This window comes from Colius striatus, chromosome Z (assembly GCF_028858725.1).
Source record: "Colius striatus isolate bColStr4 chromosome Z, bColStr4.1.hap1, whole genome shotgun sequence".
Classification (NCBI taxonomy): domain Eukaryota; kingdom Metazoa; phylum Chordata; class Aves; order Coliiformes; family Coliidae; genus Colius; species Colius striatus.
Window position 1 is genome coordinate 43,076,556 of NC_084790.1, and position 21,729 is coordinate 43,098,284.

Sequence of the window (21,729 nt, forward strand, 5' to 3'; positions counted from 1 at the left end):
ATCTCAGTCGAAACTTGCTGATCTGCACTGCCTGTACAATTGGTCATAAATTGGTTTGTAAAATTTTGCTAACTGTAGAATTCATATCCTACAAGAGGGACTGGTCTTTGATTCTGTATCTGTCAATCTCCTTGAATATTGTCTCTTCAATCTCCCCCTGCCTCTTTTCTTTTTAGTAATTCTTATATGCTTTTTTTTTAACCTTGACCAAATCCCATATTCTTCTAAATAAGTGATCTCAGCTTGTTATAGTTGAATTGTTTTCTTGTTGTAGTTCTTATGAAGCTAGGATTGCTGACGTTTTCTGTTAATTTTTTAGCTTCTCAGATGATTGAAACAGCAAGGACCTTTACAACAAATGAAGAAGTGGTTGTGGAGTGGATAGCCTCGGAACCAGAAGTAACTGAATACGTAGTTGAGTGGTATGAGGAAGTGGAGACAAATCCTTTTGGTAGATTGTGGCAATATGTATCAAATTCCACAAACTGGAAAACTAACAAAAGTATGTCCATTTATCAGTTACAACTGTAACAATGTACAGATATATATATTTTTATGTATATTTATTTGTAGGTAGACCTAAAAGAACAAACGAGGATGAACTCATCCATCTTTCCTCGAGACTATTTTGAAAAATAACAGAATTATTACATGCTTTATTAAAATATTTGCATATAATTCAGTAACAAATTTAAGTCTCTCAAATTTTCATGCAACATGCATGTGTTTGCTCCTGTTGTCATGGTTTAGGGTCAGTCAGCATCAAAGCAACATGCAGCTGATGACTCTCTCCTCCCCTACCCCAGTGGGATAGGAAGGAGAAAATATAACAGAAGGCCTTGTAGGTCAGGATCAGGATAGGGAGGGATCACAGTCATGGACAAAACCAGACTTGAGGACAACTGGAATCAATTTAATCTGTTACAAATCAAATCAGAGTATGATAGCGAGAAACAAAACCAGTCCTTAGAAAAAGCACCTTCCCCCCACCTCTCTCCTCTTCTCGGGATCAGCTACCTGCTTCTGGTTTCTCTACCTCCTCTACCCCAGAGGGCAGGGAACAGGAATGTTGTTGTCTGTCCATCACAGATGGTCTCTACTGCTCCTTCGTCTTCAGTGGGAGAGGACTCCTCACGCCTCCCCTACTCTAATGCAGAGGCCTTCCTATGGGAGATAGGCTTCCACAAACCTCTCCAACATGAATCCTTCCCAGAGGCTTCAGTTCTTCACGAACTGCTCCAGCCTGGGTCCCTTCTGTGGGCTGCAGTCTTGCAGCAACAGGCAACTGCAGCACAGTCTTCCCACGCTCATTTTTTGCGTGTGGCTACCTGGTCTGAAATGGGATCTGCACAGACTGCACACAAATCTCAGTTCCACCATTGCCCTCCATGGGTTGCTGGGTGTCAGGCTGCCATCTCATGGGCAGGTCTCTGCTCCAGTGCACCTCCTCCCTCACTGACCTCTGGGTCTGCATGGTTGCTTCTCTTTCATCTCACTTCCTCACATCCACTGCAGATTTTCCCTTCGTAAATAGTTATCACAGAGGTGCCTGATTGGGTCAGCAAGTCTGACTTGGAGATGGGTCAGCTTCTAGCAGCGTCTCTCAGAAGCTGCTGCTACAGCACGTCCCCGACTACAAAAAAAAAACCCCAGTCATACAAACCTCATGCAAGGTTATGCTACAGATTTTCATGTTAAAGCACTTCTGTGGCTTGATCTTATGACATAAATCTTCCAGAAGGGAGGCCTAAGACACAGATATACTATTTTAGCAGAGAAATCTGGAACAAAAAAAATGGAAATAGGAAAAGATCTTGTGCCTTCATGTGTGTTAGAGAGAGAGCTGGAAACGTGAAAGACAACTTGAGGGAGAATTCTGCTTAAAAATAAGCAAGTGGAGCAATGGTCAATCTCACATGTTAAGTATCACATAATAATGTTTGTATTATGACCTAAGGCAGATGTAAGAACTATCAGTGTCCTTATAGTGCACTGACAAATGGATGAAGACCTGCTCACTTTCTTATTTTAGACACTTTTTATATACAGATAATCTCTAGTGTTGTTTTGTCTATGTGTATGCAGTGTTAATGAAAAACCAGTGTGCAGATTTCAGGAGATATGTGCAAAGGCAAAACTGTGAATATTGATGTGACTATCTCATGCACATTAGTTAATGACATTCATCTGCTTTTCTTTGTACATTTAGATTTAAAAAAAAACCCCACAGGAATAATGGTGAAAATGTTTAATGTATGTAGTACATGCGATAAGTGAATTTTTGATTATTAGTTCTTTGGTTCTCCATTAGTGAAATTTGATTTATCAAATTTGGGAATGGTTTTTGTTCGTGTAAAGATCTTTCTGAATCCTACATCAAGGAAAAAATTTTTCATAAGACAAGTACCTCACATTTTCCAATGTGAGAAGGAGCACTTGGTTTGTTGTTGATGAGTATAGCTAAGTTGCCCATGGAATTTGTTTTACTGTTAAGTGCTGTTTCTGTGCTACAGTAAAACAAATTGAACAAAAATCTGCTAGAAGTAAAATTCAAGAGCAGATCACTCCTTACTGAACTGCGATGGGTGAGTCTTAATGCCAAAAATTGTACTGTTTCAGCAATTTACTGTGAGGAATAAATGCTGTTTATAGCTGTTCTGATATATAAATCCCCAGCTTTCCTTATCAGCATTATTAGGAGATCTTTGTTTACCCTAAGCATGTCATATGAGAAATGTCAAGGCAAATTCAGACTTATTGTTATTCAGGCCTGATACTGATAATGCTTTTGTGAAATAATTTTAAGGATGACATGTGGGCCATCATAACATTTGCTGAATGGGATGTGTAAGGGACTGAAGAAGCAGCAGAGAGCTGATGTAATACAAGGATCTGTTGATATCCATTACTCTTGCTGAACAAGCCCTCAGAGCTTGAGCAGAAATGGTCTAGGAAACCTTTTACACTGACTTCATCCTGTTGTGTGTAAAGCTACAGATGTGTCCTTTCAGAGTTGTAAGAGTTGCTTGTAAGTAGATGCTGTACCCTTTTGGCTACGTGGCTGCTGAATTGTTCAGAATCCAAAGCTTTCTTTACAGAAGCTTGAACTGTGTCTTGAAACATACAAAATTCTGTTGTGGAGATTTCACTTGTACAGATGTACTTTTGAGTCAAGCTGACTAGAGGCAAGTCCGCAGTGCACATAACTGGAACATCAGTGTAAAGAGCTGAGGCTCTGTTGCCCTTTTTAGGCTGCTTGATGTATGAGACAAAGCTCACTTCTGCAGAGCAGTAAACATAAAGACATATGAAATAAAAAGTACTCTTAGAAGTATTGTTCTATATGGGCTATTTGAAAATAAAAACTTCCTTCAAAACCTTAAACTGTTACGAGATGAATAAATGGCTTCATAGGGAGAAGCTGTATAAGGCTGCAATGTATGATTACCCACTCAAAGTGTTTCTAGTGAAAAGCGAGCCAGAAACCAAGTGTTCTTTTGAATACTAGTAAATAAAAATCATTGCAAGGAAGGGTAGTAATGAGCACGTAATGAGTATTTGAGGGCATAAATATGTATTGTGCTTGCTAAAAAGTTTAAGAAAAGAGAGGTCTGTAACAGTATATTTAAAACTGCACTGATACAGTCTGCTTTAATTGTATTAATCTCACATAGTTTATGTAAAAATTCCTTTGTTTCCTTTACAGAACACTTTAAACCATTTATATGCTACAACATCTCAGTGTATCCTCTCTATGGAAATAAAGTAGCAGCTCCTTATTCAATACAAACTTTTGTTCAAGAAAAAGGTATGTATGTATTTTAAACTAGTAATGTTGTGGAAGGAGTGTTGTAGTCTATCTCTAAGAATATATTATCTTTGACCGGTTTGGTATTGGCACTGTTGATGGAGAGATGTGGATGCTGAAAGAAAACATCATTGGGGTTTCCTGATTCCTCTTCGTAGATCAACTACTGAGTTGTTCTGTAAAAAAAAAAAATAAAAAACAATCTTGTGGTTCAGATACATTGCTACTTGAATCCACTCATTTGTGTTAAAGTTTATATACTGTATACAAAGCATTTGCAAAAATATGAAACAGGTTTTAAAAATGTCTCTTAAAAGTTGCAGCTCATTTAGGTATATAAATAGACTTGATTTCCTGCTTCACTGCATTTGTCAGTCCTAATCTATGAGGAAATTCTACTCACAGAATAAAATGGATAGTTTGAAAAGCTTGCTTTTTGTTAAATTTTGTGATGTAAAAAATATTTGCCATTCTCCAGAGACAAAAAGAATCTGGAGCCATGACGTTTGTGATTGGATAGAGACTGGATGAAATAACAGGGTGTTTTGCAGGAGAATATTCTCTTTGTAGAATTGTGAGTTCAGTGATTTATACAGCTAGGTGTAAGAATGTAGTTTACGGGTAACTTTAGTGTTCTGAGTGAAAATGTCTGTTTATGTGGGTTCATGTGCGTGTGTAGATGTGTGTAAGTGTGCGTGCACACACTGTACAGTGCACAGCGTTAATTACTAGGAGGAGGTAATGGAGTGCTGTATGTTTGAGTAATACATACCAGCACAATTAGAATTTTGTTTTGAGTGCTTACCTGTTCACAGAGACCTGTGACTACCCAAGGTTGTCAGAGAATGGGAAGAGAAGTGTTTGTTTTAAAACTGAAGCACAGAGAACTCTTGCTACAAAGTTACAAGCAGTGACCGTGAGATTTCGTTAGGCAGAAAGACTTTATATAGTGTAATGGGCAAAACTGAGTGTTGGAGACCCCAGCTGAATCCCAGCTCAGCCATAGACGTCCTGCATACGCAGTGACCTGGCACCTGGGTTCTCCTGTGACTGCATAAGGATATTTCACCTCTTGATCTCACTGATGTTGCAAGGACAGAGCCTCTTAATGATCTCAAGGTATTTGGATACAGTAATACTGAGAACACACACTAAAGAGACTCAGAAAACTTAAAGGCTATATCAGAGTGTTCAGATGACATGTTTTGTAATAGGCTTGCTGACCTTAATGTTACTAATATGTGTGAAGTAACGCTGCGATACTTCAATTATTTTACTACTTTTTGTAATTTGTAATGCTTCCATGTAGAGCCATCAGAAGGACCAGTGGCTGACACAGGCATTCCAGGGAAAAATGAAATAACAATAAAATGGAATGAGATTTCAAAGGATAAAAGAAATGGGCTTATCAAAAACTATACAATATTTTATAAACCTGAAGATGGAAAAGAATTGAGTGAGTATACATGAATGCTTTCAGTAGGATTGTGACAATCTGCTGTTTGAAGGTAGTTATTTTTGTAGTTATTATCAAAGTAGTTATTGTATGTTATAAATACATCCGAAAATACTGGTGCTAAAATGTATCTTACATGAAGATGAAAAAAAAGGTTTAGGCTTAATTGAAATGACAATGTATTGTAGTGAATAGTCTCTGCTTTAATACTACGTGTGTATTCTTGCTCTTTTTCTTTGTTCTGAACTTATTTTGTACAGCACTACTTGCTCTCAATTAATCTTTTTTGCTACTGGCATTGTACTACTCAAGGTAGTGCAGCCATCGCTGTTGACCACATTGTCCTTTTTGCTTCTCAGACGCAAATCTGATCGATCTCCAGGTGAGGCATGTATAGCAGTGAATGGCAGCACTATCATTCCTTTTCCCTTTCCAGACCAGATGGAAAATCATATATGAGAAACATTTTGCAGATTTTCCTATGAACAGTAAAAAAATAGTTTGTGACATTATGCCAAGTTAGAGATTTATTTGTCAGGTCCTTGCTGTATTCTCCCCTTCTATGTATGTACTGCTCTGTCACCATCTTCAAATCTCTCTTCCATTGTGACACACCTCTGAAGCAAAAGTCATGACAGAGGTAGAGAAGCTGAAGTGAAGCTAAAATATGTTGGAGATAAATATAGACACTGTCCAAATCCATTATTTTGAACATTATTAGAGTTCAGTGAGTTTGTAATGTCCTTGTAACGTGTCCTTGGAAGGATGCCTTTCCCAGGCTCTCTGCTTCTAGAACAGTATAGTCCAGATTTTCTGGTAAAAATATTTTTGCAGTCAATTTTATAGTAAAAGCAAAATACCAAATGATAGTCAAGGTACTAAAATAAACTGATAAGAAATAGTTTCTTTGGACATAATTTTTAGATTGTTTTCTTTAAATGAGCTTGATTTCCTGTACTTGATATTGCTTTTCTACTCTGGGGCTGATAGTGTAACTTTTTGAGCATATTCTTAACTTCCTACCTCAGAAGTAGTGTTCATACAAAGTGTCAGTCTAGTCCTATCTATTCAGAACTTCTCTAGCCTAAATCTCAGCAGAATCATTTATGACGTGTTTTGGTTACCTAAAGTTGTTCTTTTTGTATAGTTTATGAAGAATGCATTCATCATCATTCAGTGCTTCAGAAATGGTTCTTTTTCATCTTTTATTTTAGGCGTCACTCAGAACAGGCACCTAATAGTTGTTTTGTTTTGGTTTTTTTTAAGATCTCAAACCTGTAAATCTTTTGCTGTCATTAGTTTCTGGATATTTAGTGTGGAGACAGGGCAAGACTATTCTTTACGATTTCTAAATTAGAAAGAGGAAGATGGTTATTTCTGCCAGATCCATTACTCTGCATGCTGTTTTCCCTGCAGTGTTAGTTTCTGAGTAATTTAATGCTGACTGCTTTGTGTGAGTGCAGCAGCCTTGTTTTATGGACCCATATGTCTCCATGTGACTGCTAATGTAAAGCCTATTTAGGGCTTCAGATTAGTTTAAACAGCAGGCTCATGGGACTTAAATCTAAATGGCAAAACCCTGCTGTATTCATGTTTATTGAGGCTTCTCTGGTGTCACATCTTTTTGATAAGAAGGGACTTTATGCCAAGGTGACTTCACTCATGGCCTCTTAACTCTAGAACTTTACCTTTCCCTCCTTGATTTAAGAGAAGCTCTGTTTAATATCAAGGCCTATTACATTCTATCTATTTCTTGAATGTTTCTTGACTGAACTGAATGACGACATGAATTGGCTTTGATTTTAGGCACCTGAAAATGTTTTAGTGACTTTCATTTCACAATGTGAACATGCTTTTAATACTGTTTGTAGACATAGAATATTATGATAATTGCCCTGCTTGGGGGGAAAAAAAAGTGAAACTCATCACACAAATTTCAGTTATGGAGAACACACTGGAAACATTGAGTTCTATTCAGAAAAGCTTTTTGAAACTTGGAAAAAAAAATCCTGTTGATTTTGGCTTTCCTCTGACTTTACTGGGGTGGTGTCTCAGTGCTGATAGACTGCATCCCAGAAATAAAGTTAAATTTCATGAGCTGCAGAAACTATTTTAAATTCCTAATTTCTGAACCAACTGTTTTTAAGTTCCTGATTTCTGAGCCTAGATTCCAGGAAATTAAGTTCTCAGAGCACTATTTTCAATGATAAAATATACTACAAGAGTTCTTCCTCGGCCTGTGTGTGTTATCAGCAAAAAGTATGTATTTATTTTTAAAAGTAAATACGTAATAGTTTTATTTTTTGCCCTAAACTTTTAAGTAGCGTTGCCAAACATTGTTTGGTAATTTAAGTTTTCTTTCTCAAAGGACTGATAAGGTTGCTTTGTATTTTGAGTTGTCTTTAAAACATTATGTTTTTTGTCATTGTAAAAGATGGTCAATAAGCGTACGGTTCCCTGATATAACATGACTTACTGATGTAAATCTTCTCCTAAAAAGATGAAACAGTGAACTCTGATGTTCTGCAATACCGACTGAAGTCCTTACAGGCTAATACGCAATATACTGTTCATATCATGGCAAGCAATGGAGCTGGTGGAACCCGTGGAGAGCCAAAAACCTTCAAGACTTTGAAATTCAGTAAGTAATATTCCTGGTTAGCTATTAATCTTTTGAAAACAGGTGTGGGAATAAGAAATGAAGAACATTTCTGTTTAGGCATTTGTTGAGGTTCCTTTTTTTTTAGTTAGTGTTTAGTCCCTTCCTTTAGTAAGGAAAAATTACCAACACTAGTTGAGTTTAACTCAGTTTCACTGATTATCTCACAGTCAAAAACTTACCAGATTAGAAGTCAAAACTTAAAATATGTATTATACTGTCAGTAAAGCCGTGGAATGCTATTGGATGTGGGAGCAAGGGTTTGTATGCTGTTATTGACCAGCATACCTAACAGTTCATTAAAAAGCAGACAGTTATGTCTGAGGTATTGGATTTGGACTAGCTGTGCATTGTGTTTTATCTCTTCAGCTGTATAGGCTTAACTAAAAAGTGAGTGCACAGATTGTGGCCAGCATGTGCAGGGAAATACATTTTGCTATTTCTTACTGTTTGTTCTAGCCAGATTTTAACAGGAGGTTGGTATGATGGCTGCAGGTCAGAAGTTCAGACATTTCCTCATTTCTACTTCTAGAAGAGTATTTTCAATACAATTGTCATAGTTGTGGCCAATATAAAATATAGTAAGTCCATGAGCCATCCTTAAACTTGTTATGGGATTTGAAGTTAATTTATTGTTTACCTGTAAATTCATCTGCTATCTTGCTACTCAAATGCAAGATAAAGTTAGGTTATGCTGAGGTCTAGTCTCTGTTGTTGTTGGGACCTGCATCTGGTAGGTAGCTCAGAGATCTGTGCACTGTTTCAGAATGACTGTATTTTTTTGTCTATTTAAAACCTGTTTCCTGCACTGCATTTACTATTTATTTTGTAGTAATGTGACACTGTATGTCGGTTTTAGGTGACTCTATAACACCACCCAGAGAGGTGGTAGACTCTTCATTTCAAAGATTGACTTGATATGACCCTAAGCAACCTGATTTTAATATCAGAGTGGGACAAGGTCCACTCCAATCTGAGTTAATCTGGTTCTAGTAAAGAAAATTCTGAAGTGCAACACTTCTGTTCCTGGGATATCCTGAGAGGTCTCTTGATGAACTGCTTTTCAGGCTCAGTAACTCTCACTTGTTGGATTCAAAATACACAATATTGTACAAGTACAATACAGTATTCAAAGTAATTTTGGTTAGTTTTGACAAAGCTCTTTAGAATTGTCATAATTAGGTGACTTGGATGTTGAAAATTATCTGTGTTAATGGAATATATGAATCTATGAATAATGTGTGTTTTTGGGTGTTTTCTTCCCCCTCTAAAGATAAAGAAGACATTATTTTCATTGCTCTACCTGTTGGATTAAGCATGGTGTTTCTGTTAGGCCTTTGGATAACGTGCATTTTGAAAAAACACACGTGAGTACATTTTGTACCTTCTACAGCTGAATATAACTAGTCAATTGTAACTTGTGAGGGGAGCATACATTCAAGTAAGTTTACAAAAAGTTAGTAACACCAAAAATAAAGTTTCCCTGTCACTCTTTGCTAGAACACCACTAGAACACATTTCACATAGCCCCTGTTGCATCGCTTGCCTATATTAACATTACTTTTGTTAGTTCCTGACACTTCCCTTGAGCTGTAAAGGAGCTGTGAAGGAACTAGAAATTACATGACATAAGAGCATTTGGATGCTTGATCCCTGAGTCTAGATCCCAGCCTCTGCAGGATTCATAACACTTTTATCCGCCATCACAAATGTCCCCGGCCAGACTTTACATTGCTTCCTCAGAGCATACAGGGGTGCTGTAGCATTCCTCCCTTGTGTGAGGAGTGTGCATTTCTTTAGCATGAGAATTGACTGGCTTGTTTGGCTGAAGCTTTGTAGGAAGGTTGAAAGTCTTAATCTTATTTTGGGGTGTTCTAAGATGTTGGAACCAGGATTACTCCTGTGTGAAACATCAGTTAATAAATATAGCTTAAGTAGTGTCATAAATTGAGACCACAATGGATCATAAGCCAATTATAATTTTATTAATTGTAGCAAGTAGAATAAGAGCAAAGACAGCGCTGGACGACAGGGGAGTCTGCGCTCCGCCAACTGCCGTACTGATTAGTTTAAACAGTCCTTTTTTATACATTTTGCATCCGTGGCCGTAAAGTAGGAGAACTGCTCTGCGCATGCTTCAGTTACTGTGAGGGGTCTTTTTTTTCTGTCTTTCGGTGCTTGCTGAGTAAGAAGTTTTCCTTCTTTGTTTTATAATTGATCCCTCACTTAGATAGAGTTGTTTTTCTTCTCTTCGCCAGTCCCTTAGAACATCTTGTAGTCATCCTTGAGCAGTATCTCTCCTGTTTACACAAATGGTGTCTGGTATGTGAAGGCAATTGCAGTTATCTTATCTCACATGAGTGATGTCCTGCAGCTGTTCGCATAAGTACTTTCCTTTCTTTTGTCGCTTAACCTTTACATTGAGCTTAACATAAATTTTAATAAACAATACCCTAATTCATAGTTTCTTACAATCCCCCCTTTTTTCTTTTATCCTATTATTGTTTATTAGACGCTATTTTCATTTTCGACACTGCAGGCAAACTTTTTCCACAATCCCAACATGTATCATAACACTCACAAGATAATACCTTACAATTACAATACCTTACAATTACAATCATAGTTTTCACGTGGCATATCGCATTCACAACAGTCTTCGTTATCTTCATCTTCATTAGTAGGTATACTTTTATAATCTCTCTCAGCTCTCCATAGTTAGAATGAGTAGTTTAGCTATGTCAAACCGCTCCTTAATAAAATGTAAAATATAGCGTAATATGCATGGTTCAAATATAAGTCCCAGAATCAACATAATAAGCGGTCCTGCTAAGGCAAACAATAAAGTGGTTAGCCAGGGTGAAACGTTAAACCAATTTTTATACCATGATCTGCCCACCTCACGATCCTTTTTACGTTGATTTAACCTTTTCCGAAGTTCAGACATGGTGTTATTCCGATGTCTGAACAAACCCATTTAGTTCCCGGTGTCGGGATAGCCCATTTGTCATATCTGTGTTGTGGTTTCTTACATCCAGGAGGTCCCCAAGTGATGTCTATATATCTATCTCCTGTTGTTTTCCAATCTGAAGCTATTGTCTCACAACCCCAATAACCACAATAATAATGTCCCGGGTAATTACAATAACTTTTTTCCAGGGTTTGAGGCTGGACATATGTACCATGCCTTGCATTGCGCTTGGGTGTAACCCAAATTTAAACAGTTTGTTGGATGACATCCCATTGCTTCAAAAGGTATTAGCGAAAATAAAGATACAGTAAAATTCCAATTTCCTTCCGAACTGCTTCGATTTTGTATAAGCTTACTTTCCTGTAAGTTATATAATTTCCAGAGCACTGGCTCATGGGGGTTCCCATTTGCTTGAGTTAGTATCAATAGCAAAACCACCAGTATACCAGGAAAAACGGTATTTGTCAATTTTACCAATTTAAGTATAATTTTACCAGTCCTAGGGAAGTTTGACCATGGTTGCTTTTGCGTCCCATTGTTTTGGTTCTTTTCTCCACAGTTTGTTCCTCCTCTGCCTCGCCCGTCGACTCGGTTGCTTCGAGCCACGGGGTGTACCATCTTCTCGGCAGCAAGGGAATTCTTCAGGAGACAGCTGTTTCAGGGCCTTTTACCTATTTACACAGGCTTTAATGGGATAAAGCAAGACACAGTTAGCACTTTTCTTTATAGTCAGGATTTCAACTACAAAGGGGATTGGTTCGTTGGAGTGGTTTCCCAACACTGTGTGCAAACTCCTATTGGAGGGTATCCAAATTCACCATTTATCCTGGCATACCTTGCACCTAAAACAAGCAAATGGATACCAATTGCAATTTAAATCATTACACCTAATTCTTATATCTAGAATATATATATATATATATTATTTACATCAGTATATTTTCTATATTCAATATGGTGTGGTTGTATGAGTTTAGCAATTCCCTTCAGCACACTTTGTACGCTTCCATATAATAGATAAACAAAGAAATAATTATTGCAAATATAAATGACAATACACTTTATACCAAAAGGTAACGCAGCAAAATAATCAAATAAAGTCTCTATCATTACGTTATCTTTTCAGGGTTATCTTGGTGTCACCTGGAGTACTGATTACTTTCCAGTGGGGTCTCGTTATTGGGCCTTTAATGCGATTGGCATGAGTCCATCCACGCTCAGCAGTTCAGACAGCCGTTTCTGTTGTAAGCAAAACAAGATAAGATCCCTCCCAGCTGGGTCTTAGAGTTTCTTCCTTCCACACTTTAATCAATATCCAATCTCCAGGCTTGACATTATGATTTTTTTTTTTAAATCCAACAGGGGTCGTTGCACAATCAGTCCCTGCTCCCAAAGCTTGTTACGGTGTTCTGCTAATTGCGAAACATAGTCATTAATCACACAATCTCGAATTAAAACATTAATGTGTTAAATGATCCACCATTACTAATAAATATTTGTAAAGTCCAACCCTAGGTAGTTCAGTAAAATCCACTTGTATGTGTGAGAAGGGTCTGTATGCTGGGGAACGTCCCCCAAGGGGTTTTTGTCTCATGTTATTTCCATTAACCTTTTGACAGGTCTCGCAGGCTGCTGTGTGCATAGTCAAAATCGTATTATAATTGCCTGCCACTCGTTTTGCTTCTGTATCGGCGGCATTATTTCCCCTGACTTGATAACTTGTACCTCGCTGGTGTCCCTTTATATGTACAACTGCTATTTTATTCGGCATTTTTAATGCCCCCAGAACTCGCTGAATCAATTCCGGGTGTATCAATTCTTTTCCCTGTGAGTTAACAAATCCTCTTTCATCCAATATTTTTCCAAAAGTGTGTACTACTCCGAACGCATAGCGTGAGTCTGTATATATAGTTCCGTCTTTTTCCTCCTTTTCACATTTCCCAGCGCTCTGTCTTCCCCGCTGCAGTGCGGCCGGGACGGCATTGCTGGGGGGGGGGGGGGGGGGGGGGGGGGGGGCGGGAAACCTTGCACAGCCCCAGGCTGGCAGCCAGGGGAGGCAGGCAGGGCTGTGCCTGGGCATCCCCACGGCAGCCAAAACAATCCTCAGGGCAGCACCCAGGGGCTCTGCACCGTGACCCGGCCGTACAGCTCCAGATACCGCCACTGCTGCCAACAGCTATGATCCAGCTGCCCCCTCCAAAAACACTTCTTCCAGGGGGAAGAGGAGCAGGGTGGGGGCACAAGCGGGGCCTGACCTCCTCCATGCTCTCCCAGCACCCCACCACAGCCGAGGCTTGGGGGGACTAGTGGAGGGCCGGTGGAGTGCTGCCAGGGTTCACCCTCCAGTGACACTAACGCTTTCTACAATGCATACAGCTCACAGGCTTGAGCCGACCAGCTGGCACTCAGGGGGCCTGATTCTGTTATCTTAAACTCTCCTTTTTCCAACTTAACGATGGCATATCCGGACAATCGTTTACCTTCCACTATTTGTGATGACCCATCTATAAATAATACTTCTCCATATTATAGTTCTTCTTCTTCTAAGTCTGGCCTAATATGTGTCTGCTGTTCAATTGTTTGAAAACAATTGTGTAACAGTTCATTATCTTCTCCTGGGTACAAAAATTCAGCGGGATTAACTGCCCCAATAGTTTTTAAAGATAGTTTAGGGGATTCTATAAGTATTCCCTCATACTTTAATAATCGGCTATCTGTAAGCCATTTTTCTGCTTTTTATTGCAACACTCCTCTGATGTTATGTGGAGCATATAAGACAACTTCTCCATTAAAGGTAATACGATTTGTTTCTTCAAGTAATAAGGCAGCAGCAACAATGATTTGTAAGCAGCTCGGCCAACCCCTGCTCACAGCGTCTAACAGCTTTGATAGGTATGCCACCGGTTTCTTTTGTCCGGCCCATTCCTGAGTTACTACTCCGAATGCTGTTCCTTCATGTGTGTTAACAAATAAATGGAATGGCCGCTTTAAATCTGGTAGGTTTAAAACCGGTGTTTGTCTTAGTTCCCTTTTGTGCAAGAAAGTTTAGGAATTGAATGCTTTCTTTTCTTACATCTTCCTTATTATTCCCTGCTATAAGCAGATCATCTACATATTGTAACAGTACATTTCCCGTTTGTACCTGGTATTCTTTTAAGAGCTCTTCCAGGGCCTGTCCAAACAAATTAGGGGACTCAGTGAACCCTTAAGGGAGCACGGTACATCTTAATTGCTGTTTATGGCCTTTTTCTATGTCTTCCCATTCAAAGGCAAAATAATCACAGCATTCTTCTGCCAGTGGACAGGCCCAAAAGGCATCCTTTAAATCAATCACACTATACCAGGAGTTATGAGGTTCTAACTTGCTTAGCAATGTGTATGGATTTGCTACTACAGGGAACCGGGTGATAGTTCTTTTGTTTATTTCCCTTAAATCATGCACGAGCCGATATTTCCCATTAGATTTCTTTACAGGCAGAATGGGGGTGTTAAAGGGTGACATACAAGGCTCTAAGATTCCTTGTGCTAATAACCGATCAATTTCTGGTTTTAATCCTCTCCGTCCTTCTAGGGATATGGGATATTGCTTTACCCTCACAGGTATGTGGGGTTCAGAAATTTGGACAAAAATCGGTGGGATTTCCAGTCTACTAATTGTGTCCGGAGAGTACCAGACATCAGGGCTGATTTGTTTTTTATCCTCCACGGTCAAAGGATAAGCAGACACTGTTAGCTCTTGATTCTTTACTTTAATTTCTGATTGCAATTCAACAATTAAATCTCGTCCTAGCAGATTAAATTCTGCTTCAGGGACGAGCAAGAGTTCACCCATTCCGAATTTATTTTCAGTTTCAAATAATACATTTTGATTTTGTTTACTTTAAATGGTTCTCCTTTTGCCCCAATCACTTGTACTTTTTCGGGGGAAATTTTACATCCCTCAGGTATTTGTTTAATAGTCGATTTTTCAGCCCCAGTGTCTACTAAAAAGGTGAACTCTAGTTTATGGGGACCTATTTTTAATTTTATCAAGGGCTCATGATGACTCCGGTCCCCCAAAATATAGAGCCCCTGACTCTCCTATTCCACTTTCAAAATTTCCTCATCCCTGATTCTTTCTCTACAATTCTTCTTTACATGTCCCTTTTTTCCACAGTAAAAACAACACCTCTGTTCCTTCTTTACTACTACATTCCCTTGTTTCGTTCCAGCAGCAGTTTGTCTTTTACGATCCTCTCTGACCGCTGCTACCATCATTTTCACTTGCCGCTTGCTGCTCTCCTCCTCTCGCCTTACACAGACTTTCCGGGCTTCCCTCAATAATTCATCCAACCCTCTCACTTGCCAGTCTTCTAACTTTTCAATCTTCTTTCTGATATCCCCCCATGATTTTGCTACAAACTGAGTTTTGAGGAGTGCTTGCCCTTCGTCAGGATTTACCCCGAGATACAGCTGAAGGGCTTTCCTCAGTCGTTCTAACCACTCAGTAGGGCTCTCATTTTTCTTTTGCATTTCATTAAATGCTTTATTGATATTCTGGCCACGGGGTACTGCTTTTCTAATTCCCTGAATTACTATAGTTTTCAGGTCCTGCATATGAGTTCTATGCACCGGATCATGATTATCCCAATTAGGTCTTTGGAGTGGCCATTTTAATATTTGCTTTAGGTCCCTGGGCATGTTGAGCATCCCACAATCTCATTCCTGCTCGTCTAATCATGTCTCTTTCCTCGGTAGTAAATAATTGACCAAGGATAGATTGCATTTCATCCCAAGTATAAAGGTTTGGTCCCAAAAGGAGGAGGGGGAGACTTTCGTTCCAACTCCGGTGGGGGAGTGGGTGCTCTGGGGACCTCTGGAGAGGCTGTGGGAGCAGGAGGGGAAATGTAAGGGGGGGTTAGAAGGGTTTCGTCTAACTCTTCCTTCTTTTTCTTTTGTTTAGCTTTTATTTCACCCAGCGGGTAAAGTCTAGTTCCCGGTCTTTTTAGCCACACTTCCGCATACTGACTTTCTTCCGGGTTAAGGGGTTTTTTATTATTAACCCAGAAATTTAATTGTTGTCTTATCCAATCTTCTTCTGGCCCGCAGACTAGCCAAAAGACATTTTCAGAAATCTTCTTCCCTCCCCATATCTTAGTACAGTATTCTATTATTTTCTGCTTATCTTTCCCTAGGGTTTCAGGGAAATATCTCCAATTATCTAAGATATATGCCAGAGGGGTATTCTTAGGTACAGCAGGTACCCTTCCCATGGGTGTCGAAGGCTTGCTGCCCTTCGCCCCCATCTTCTGGATTATCCACAAACACACACTCACTTGCTCCCCTTGTTCCTGGCCCAGTCCCTCGCGGGAGATGGGAAACGCAGTACTTAAGGGTCCACACTCGCTTGGTTCAGTATATCGAACCTCTCATTTGCTATAATCCAGGATACCCAATCCCGCCCGAACGGATAACCCGCGAACCAATTTTCGCAATATACTTACGCGTCCTGCGTCTTCGTCCGGACTCCCGTGCACAGAATTTTTATGGGATTTTACCGGTTTCCCCTTTGCTCATTATTCTAGAATTTAGGTTCGTCGGTAAGGTTGAGGTAGGCTGTCAGTCACGGGGCCGCGGATTGCCGCGGGGCGCCTCCCCGGAGGACTGAAGCTCACCGTTCCTTATCCGAGTCACGGCACCAAGATTGTCATAAATTGAGACCACAATGGATCATAAGCCAATTATAATTTTATTAATTGTAGCAAGTAGAATAAGAGCAAAGACAGCGCTGGACGACAGGGGAGTCTGCGCTCCGCCAACTGCCGTACTGATTAGTTTAAACAGTCCTTTTTTATACATTTTGCATCCGTGGCCGTAAAGTAGGAGAACTGCTCTGCGCATGCTTCAGTTACTGTGAGGGGTCTTTTTTTTCTGTCTTTCGGTGCTTGCTGAGTAAGAAGTTTTCCTTCTTTGTTTTATAATTGATCCCTCACTTAGATAGAGTTGTTTTTCTTCTCTTCGCCAGTCCCTTAGAACATCTTGTAGTCATCCTTGAGCAGTATCTCTCCTGTTTACACAAATGGTGTCTGGTATGTGAAGGCAATTGCAGTTATCTTATCTCACATGAGTGATGTCCTGCAGCTGTTCGCATAAGTACTTTCCTTTCTTTTGTCGCTTAACCTTTACATTGAGCTTAACATAAATTTTAATAAACAATACCCTAATTCATAGTTTCTTACAGTAGTAAGTGCAGTTTCCAGCTCCTTTACATCTTCATTTGTGTTGTACATTCTGGATTTTTACCATAGTAAGAAACTGTGTTTTGATTCTAGAGAGCGCTTTGATACATAGCTGTGATGTGGAAAGCCAAGCTATGACCTGATTTTCCATCACTTGTATGTGTACACAATATCAATGGCTGATGTGTTTACTACTCCACAGGACAGCTTTAGGCTGCAGTGGTGGGTGGCATCATTTAACCTACTTGTTAACATAAGAGCTCAGAATAGCTCCTTTGTGGTGTGGAGTGAGGGGCTCCTCCTTGCAACAAAATTTACCTGGAGTGGCCTTTCACTGAAAAACCATCTGACAGGTGGATCACAACAGCTTTTGTGTACAGACTTATGTTGGCATGCTGCTATTTGACCTACAATAAAAATACAAAAAATTACTTCTCTGAAGTAGTAATTTTTCTTCAATCTCTCTGTAACCTAAGGTTTTTACTGGAGATCTTTTGTGATGAAAAGTAGTGTGGAGGGAAGCAATTTTAATGAAAAATATTGTGTCAACATAGGAAGGATTTAATTTGTGAAATTTTTATATTTTAGCAGTATTTGGGCTTTCTGGAGATGTGTTAATTTTATTTTTAATAATCTATTTCTTTAATCATTTGACTAAAATTACTTTCTAAATCATAGGTTCAAAAAGGTTTGTTGGCCTGATATACCCAATCCTGCGGAGAGCATTGCGGTGGAATGGCCTCTCGATCCATCTATGGTAATAATTACTATTTTATATATCAAAGGAGGGATCAACCAATTGGAGACAAGTCCTTCTCTGATAGTCATTTTATGACTAAATGAAATAAACCTTTTGAGTTTCTTTCTTCCATTTAACTACTGCAAAATTCTCTTCATTATATTTAAAACTAGTCAAAAATTTCATCTTTATGAAGTATATTCATTTAATGCTTATATGATAATGAGAAATAGTGTTTTTGAAGTCATAAGGTAATTGATGGACATGGTTTGTTCAATAAAGTCAATTGAATTTGCTCAGGTTATTGACTTTACTAAGTCAGATTCCCATATCTTAGTACTTCCTGCCTTCTCCATAAAAAAATATAATGCAACATACAATAAGATTTAGGGGTAATGGGATGAAGCTGGAACACAAAAATTTCCACTTAAACGTAAGAAAAAACTATTTCACTGTGAGGGTGAGGGAGCAGTGGCACAGGCTGCCCAGAGGCTTTGTGGAATCTCCTTCCTTGGAGGTCTTCAAGACCTGCCTGGACATGTTCCTATGTGACTTGATCTAGGTGACCCTGCTTCTGCAGGGGGGTTGGACTAGATGATCTCTGAAGGTCCCTTCCAACCCCTACCATTCTATGATTCTATGATTCTAAGATCTGATGTATTACTGTACAAACATTTCCCTCCTTCCTGTTGTTGGATATTTACTCCTTATCAAGGGTTTGGTATTTGTTTGAATGGAGTTGATCAGTTTTATGTAGAAAGTGCTATCTGTGGAGAATAGGTTTAAACTTTTGTCTGAAAATGGCTGATTAGGGTGAAAAAAAGAGAAACGGATAGAACTTGATTCCAAGGCTCCACTGAATCTCTTTATTTTATTTAGCAGTTGATATAAATATGTGTAACAAATGGACAGAAAAATACTGTCATTTTTAGTGCTCATTCACATACAATTGCATCCCAGCTGAAATGCATGTAAAAACAAGTCAAACAGAGCTCATATGGCAGTATTTTATCTATTAAAAATAAACTAATACATTATCTATCCCTGTATAACTTCCCAATTTATCTCTCTACCTACAGACTAATTCATTTTTGAAATCTGAGGCTAAGATCATAGACTCTGAAAACATAAGTGTTTTGGAACCTTCTGAAGGAAGTCAGGAGGGACTGTCACTAATGAATTGTGAAAACCATGTTCCTGAATGCGATGATATTAACACAAAAGGAATGAATTGTGTCAATAAAAATATACCTTACAATGAAGAAAATGGAGCTGTTAAATGTTTTTCACCTTATGTAATTACTGATCAAGATGTCAGAAGTAAAAGGCATTTGGCTTGGATACTAGCAAGGGAAACTCAACCCACAGAAATGCTGGAAGAGGATTTATGTGACTCCCAGAAGCCTTCAATTAAAAATGAAGAAAATGATAATCAGGAAGTTTTAAACCTGGAAGATTTTGGTGAAAAAGCACTGTTTAATCCATACCTTAAAAATTCTGTGAAAACAAGGGAATTTCTTATTTCTGAGAACTTGCCTGAACACAGTAGGAATGAACCCAAAACCCAGACAGCTGTTTTACCTCAACAGAACGTCACAGGACAATCCTATGTAACACTGGACATGTTCAGGCTGGCCACGTCTCATTAGGTGTGAGAAAGTGCTTCTTTGTATCAGAGATGATACAAAGATCAGAGATACATCACTGCTGCTGCTCATATGCATGCATGCCTTCTAGCATCGTTATTTGGGATGAAAACACCCCTTTGCTTTGAACACCTGTGAAGTAGCTTTTTGTTCTGTTAGACCTGTCGGGATTCACTTTCAGACTGGATGAGTGAGTGGCTGTTTTTCTTGTGTTTGTTTTTTTGCCAGCCCAGATGTGCCAGTAGTGAGACAATGGAAGTAGCTTTTCTTGTTTTTTCTTAGTAGTCCCGTGTAAGTCTGCTAAAACAAAGGGATCTTCACTGCAGGAGCGTCCAGCAGTGCAAGCAGCTCACCAATATCCCCCCCGGGCAGTCACTTCCCGTAGAGAAGTTGTGCTGAGGAAACATGGAAAGAGCCATGATCTGCCGAATCCTTCCTTAACTTACATGGAGTAGAACTTTGTTCCCGTTCTTGTTTCTCTCGATTGTTATGTGTATGGTTTTGTGCCAACGGTTCCTCCTGTTTCTCAAATACTCGGTAGATTTATGTAATACTCTTTTTGTGCCCTGGCTTTTAAATCAGTGGTTTGGCTTGTAGTTTCTTTGTAGTGTCACGAGCATGCTGTTGACTTAACTGCATTTTAGAAAAGGTAGAGTTGTGCAGACTTTGTTGCTTCCTTTCCTTTCTCCTGGGTTTTTAGTTGTCCTCTGCATTTTATGCTGCTCTTGTTTCTCCTGTTTGTTTGCTACTTTTGAAAGCTCAATTTACTGCAGGATATCTTCTTGTCTTCTTGCTCTTTCACCTCTCATTTCTCCCAGTTTAAAAAATGTAAAACTGTATTTTCCAGTTGAGGCTTTGATATTTTAAACTGAAAAAAAACCCCAAAACCCAGCCAAATACAGCATCTTGTTTTGGAATAAGCACTGAATTTATATTTAGGAAACTTATATTTTAGGAAACTTTTTTTCTTGGTAGTATTAAAAAAACCCACTAATTCTGTAAAATGTCCCCAGATATCCGCTGGTAACTGATTTCTGTAACTTTTATCATTTTTAAAATTATTTTTGAAAAGTCATAAAGCTCCTTGTAGTTTCCATTTTATGCAGCACAAATTAAGCAGGAAACTCTCTGTTGTGCTATTTTCATTTTTTTTAAATCAGGAAAGAAGCTATTACTTTAAAATTATTACAGAAATATTTACTCTCTTAAGTTACAGGTTAAAAGAGATGGAGAGACAATTCTAAGTAAATGTATTAAAAGGAGGTGTGCACTATGGCACATGTGGCATATAGTTATTTTAAAACTTTAATTTTCACAGAATTTAAAGGCTTAATGCGATCAGTCTTGTTTGTGTATAGCTACAGACTTCTTTAGGGGTGAAAAAGGTACAGGAGTCATGGGGATTCAAAAACAAGAGACAAATGTGAACAGCAATAGAAAGCCTTTGCTTTCTGCACAGGAAGAGGAGTGGGAGAATGGAAAGTACATTGTCCAGCATGGATGAGGAGGCTGAACCTTGCCCTGGATGTGCTGGCTGTTACTTGTATTGCGCTGGGGAAGACAGGGTCACATTTGCATTTAAGCTTTTCACCTATAGTTCGGAAGCTGCTTTTACTTACAGCAATGTTTATTTAATTTCTAAGAAAATGTGAGAGAACAATTTCTGCAAATATTCCTAGTACAGCAACACTGATATCCTCCCCCCATCCCCCACCCTTAGTTTTGTTGGATTCCTTTTCCAAAGTGCTATAGGCCAAAATGTATTCATGTTTGTATGTAAAAACCTTTGTTACTTCTGTAAGGCATGATCCAGGCATGGGTCACTGCTTGGGCTATGTCAGGGCTCCTGCTGCTTCACTCGCTTCCACGTATTGCCATTTCCTGGGGTTCGAAAGTCACTCCAGTGACAGTAGGTGTTTTACCCCTCAATTTTCAGTATTATTATAAAAAGATTTAAAAATAAACACATAGAAAGAGATTTTGGGGCCTGTCTAGGAATTGTTTATCAGTAAAGTGAAGGCTGCATGCTCTGTGTTGCATGATTGAGTCAGGTAAAAAATAAAAATAATGCAGCCTGTAAGGGATCGTTAGAAATGGGAGGTTCTTGCTGGATGGTTTGTGTAGGATCCTCCTTATAACATCTCTTAGCTTCTGGAAGGTAAGTTAATAACCTGCATTTCTATCCCATTTTATTCCTTTCTCTATTGCTATTCCACTTTTGTCTCCTCACTT

The 21,729-nt window shown here is 38.9% G+C and overlaps 1 protein-coding gene across 2 annotated transcripts in view; it reads left to right on the forward strand.

The window, feature by feature from the left end:
• Positions 1 to 20,511, forward strand: part of IL31RA (interleukin 31 receptor A) — a 46,064-nt gene extending 25,553 nt beyond the window's left edge. Inside the window, exons 10-16 of one of the 2 annotated variants that reach the window (XM_062018992.1) lie at positions 320 to 502; positions 3,707 to 3,808; positions 5,118 to 5,264; positions 7,765 to 7,905; positions 9,197 to 9,290; positions 17,791 to 17,869; positions 18,931 to 20,511. In XM_062018992.1, coding sequence (XP_061874976.1) covers positions 320 to 502; positions 3,707 to 3,808; positions 5,118 to 5,264; positions 7,765 to 7,905; positions 9,197 to 9,290; positions 17,791 to 17,869; positions 18,931 to 19,500 — 1,316 coding nt within the window. In that variant the 3' untranslated portion in view covers positions 19,501 to 20,511. Of the gene's footprint in view, positions 1 to 319; positions 503 to 3,706; positions 3,809 to 5,117; positions 5,265 to 7,764; positions 7,906 to 9,196; positions 9,291 to 11,453; positions 11,773 to 17,790; positions 17,870 to 18,930 lie in introns of those variants that run through there. The other variant, XM_062018993.1, reaches the window with a different exon arrangement.
• Positions 20,512 to 21,729: the final 1,218 nt, after the last annotated feature.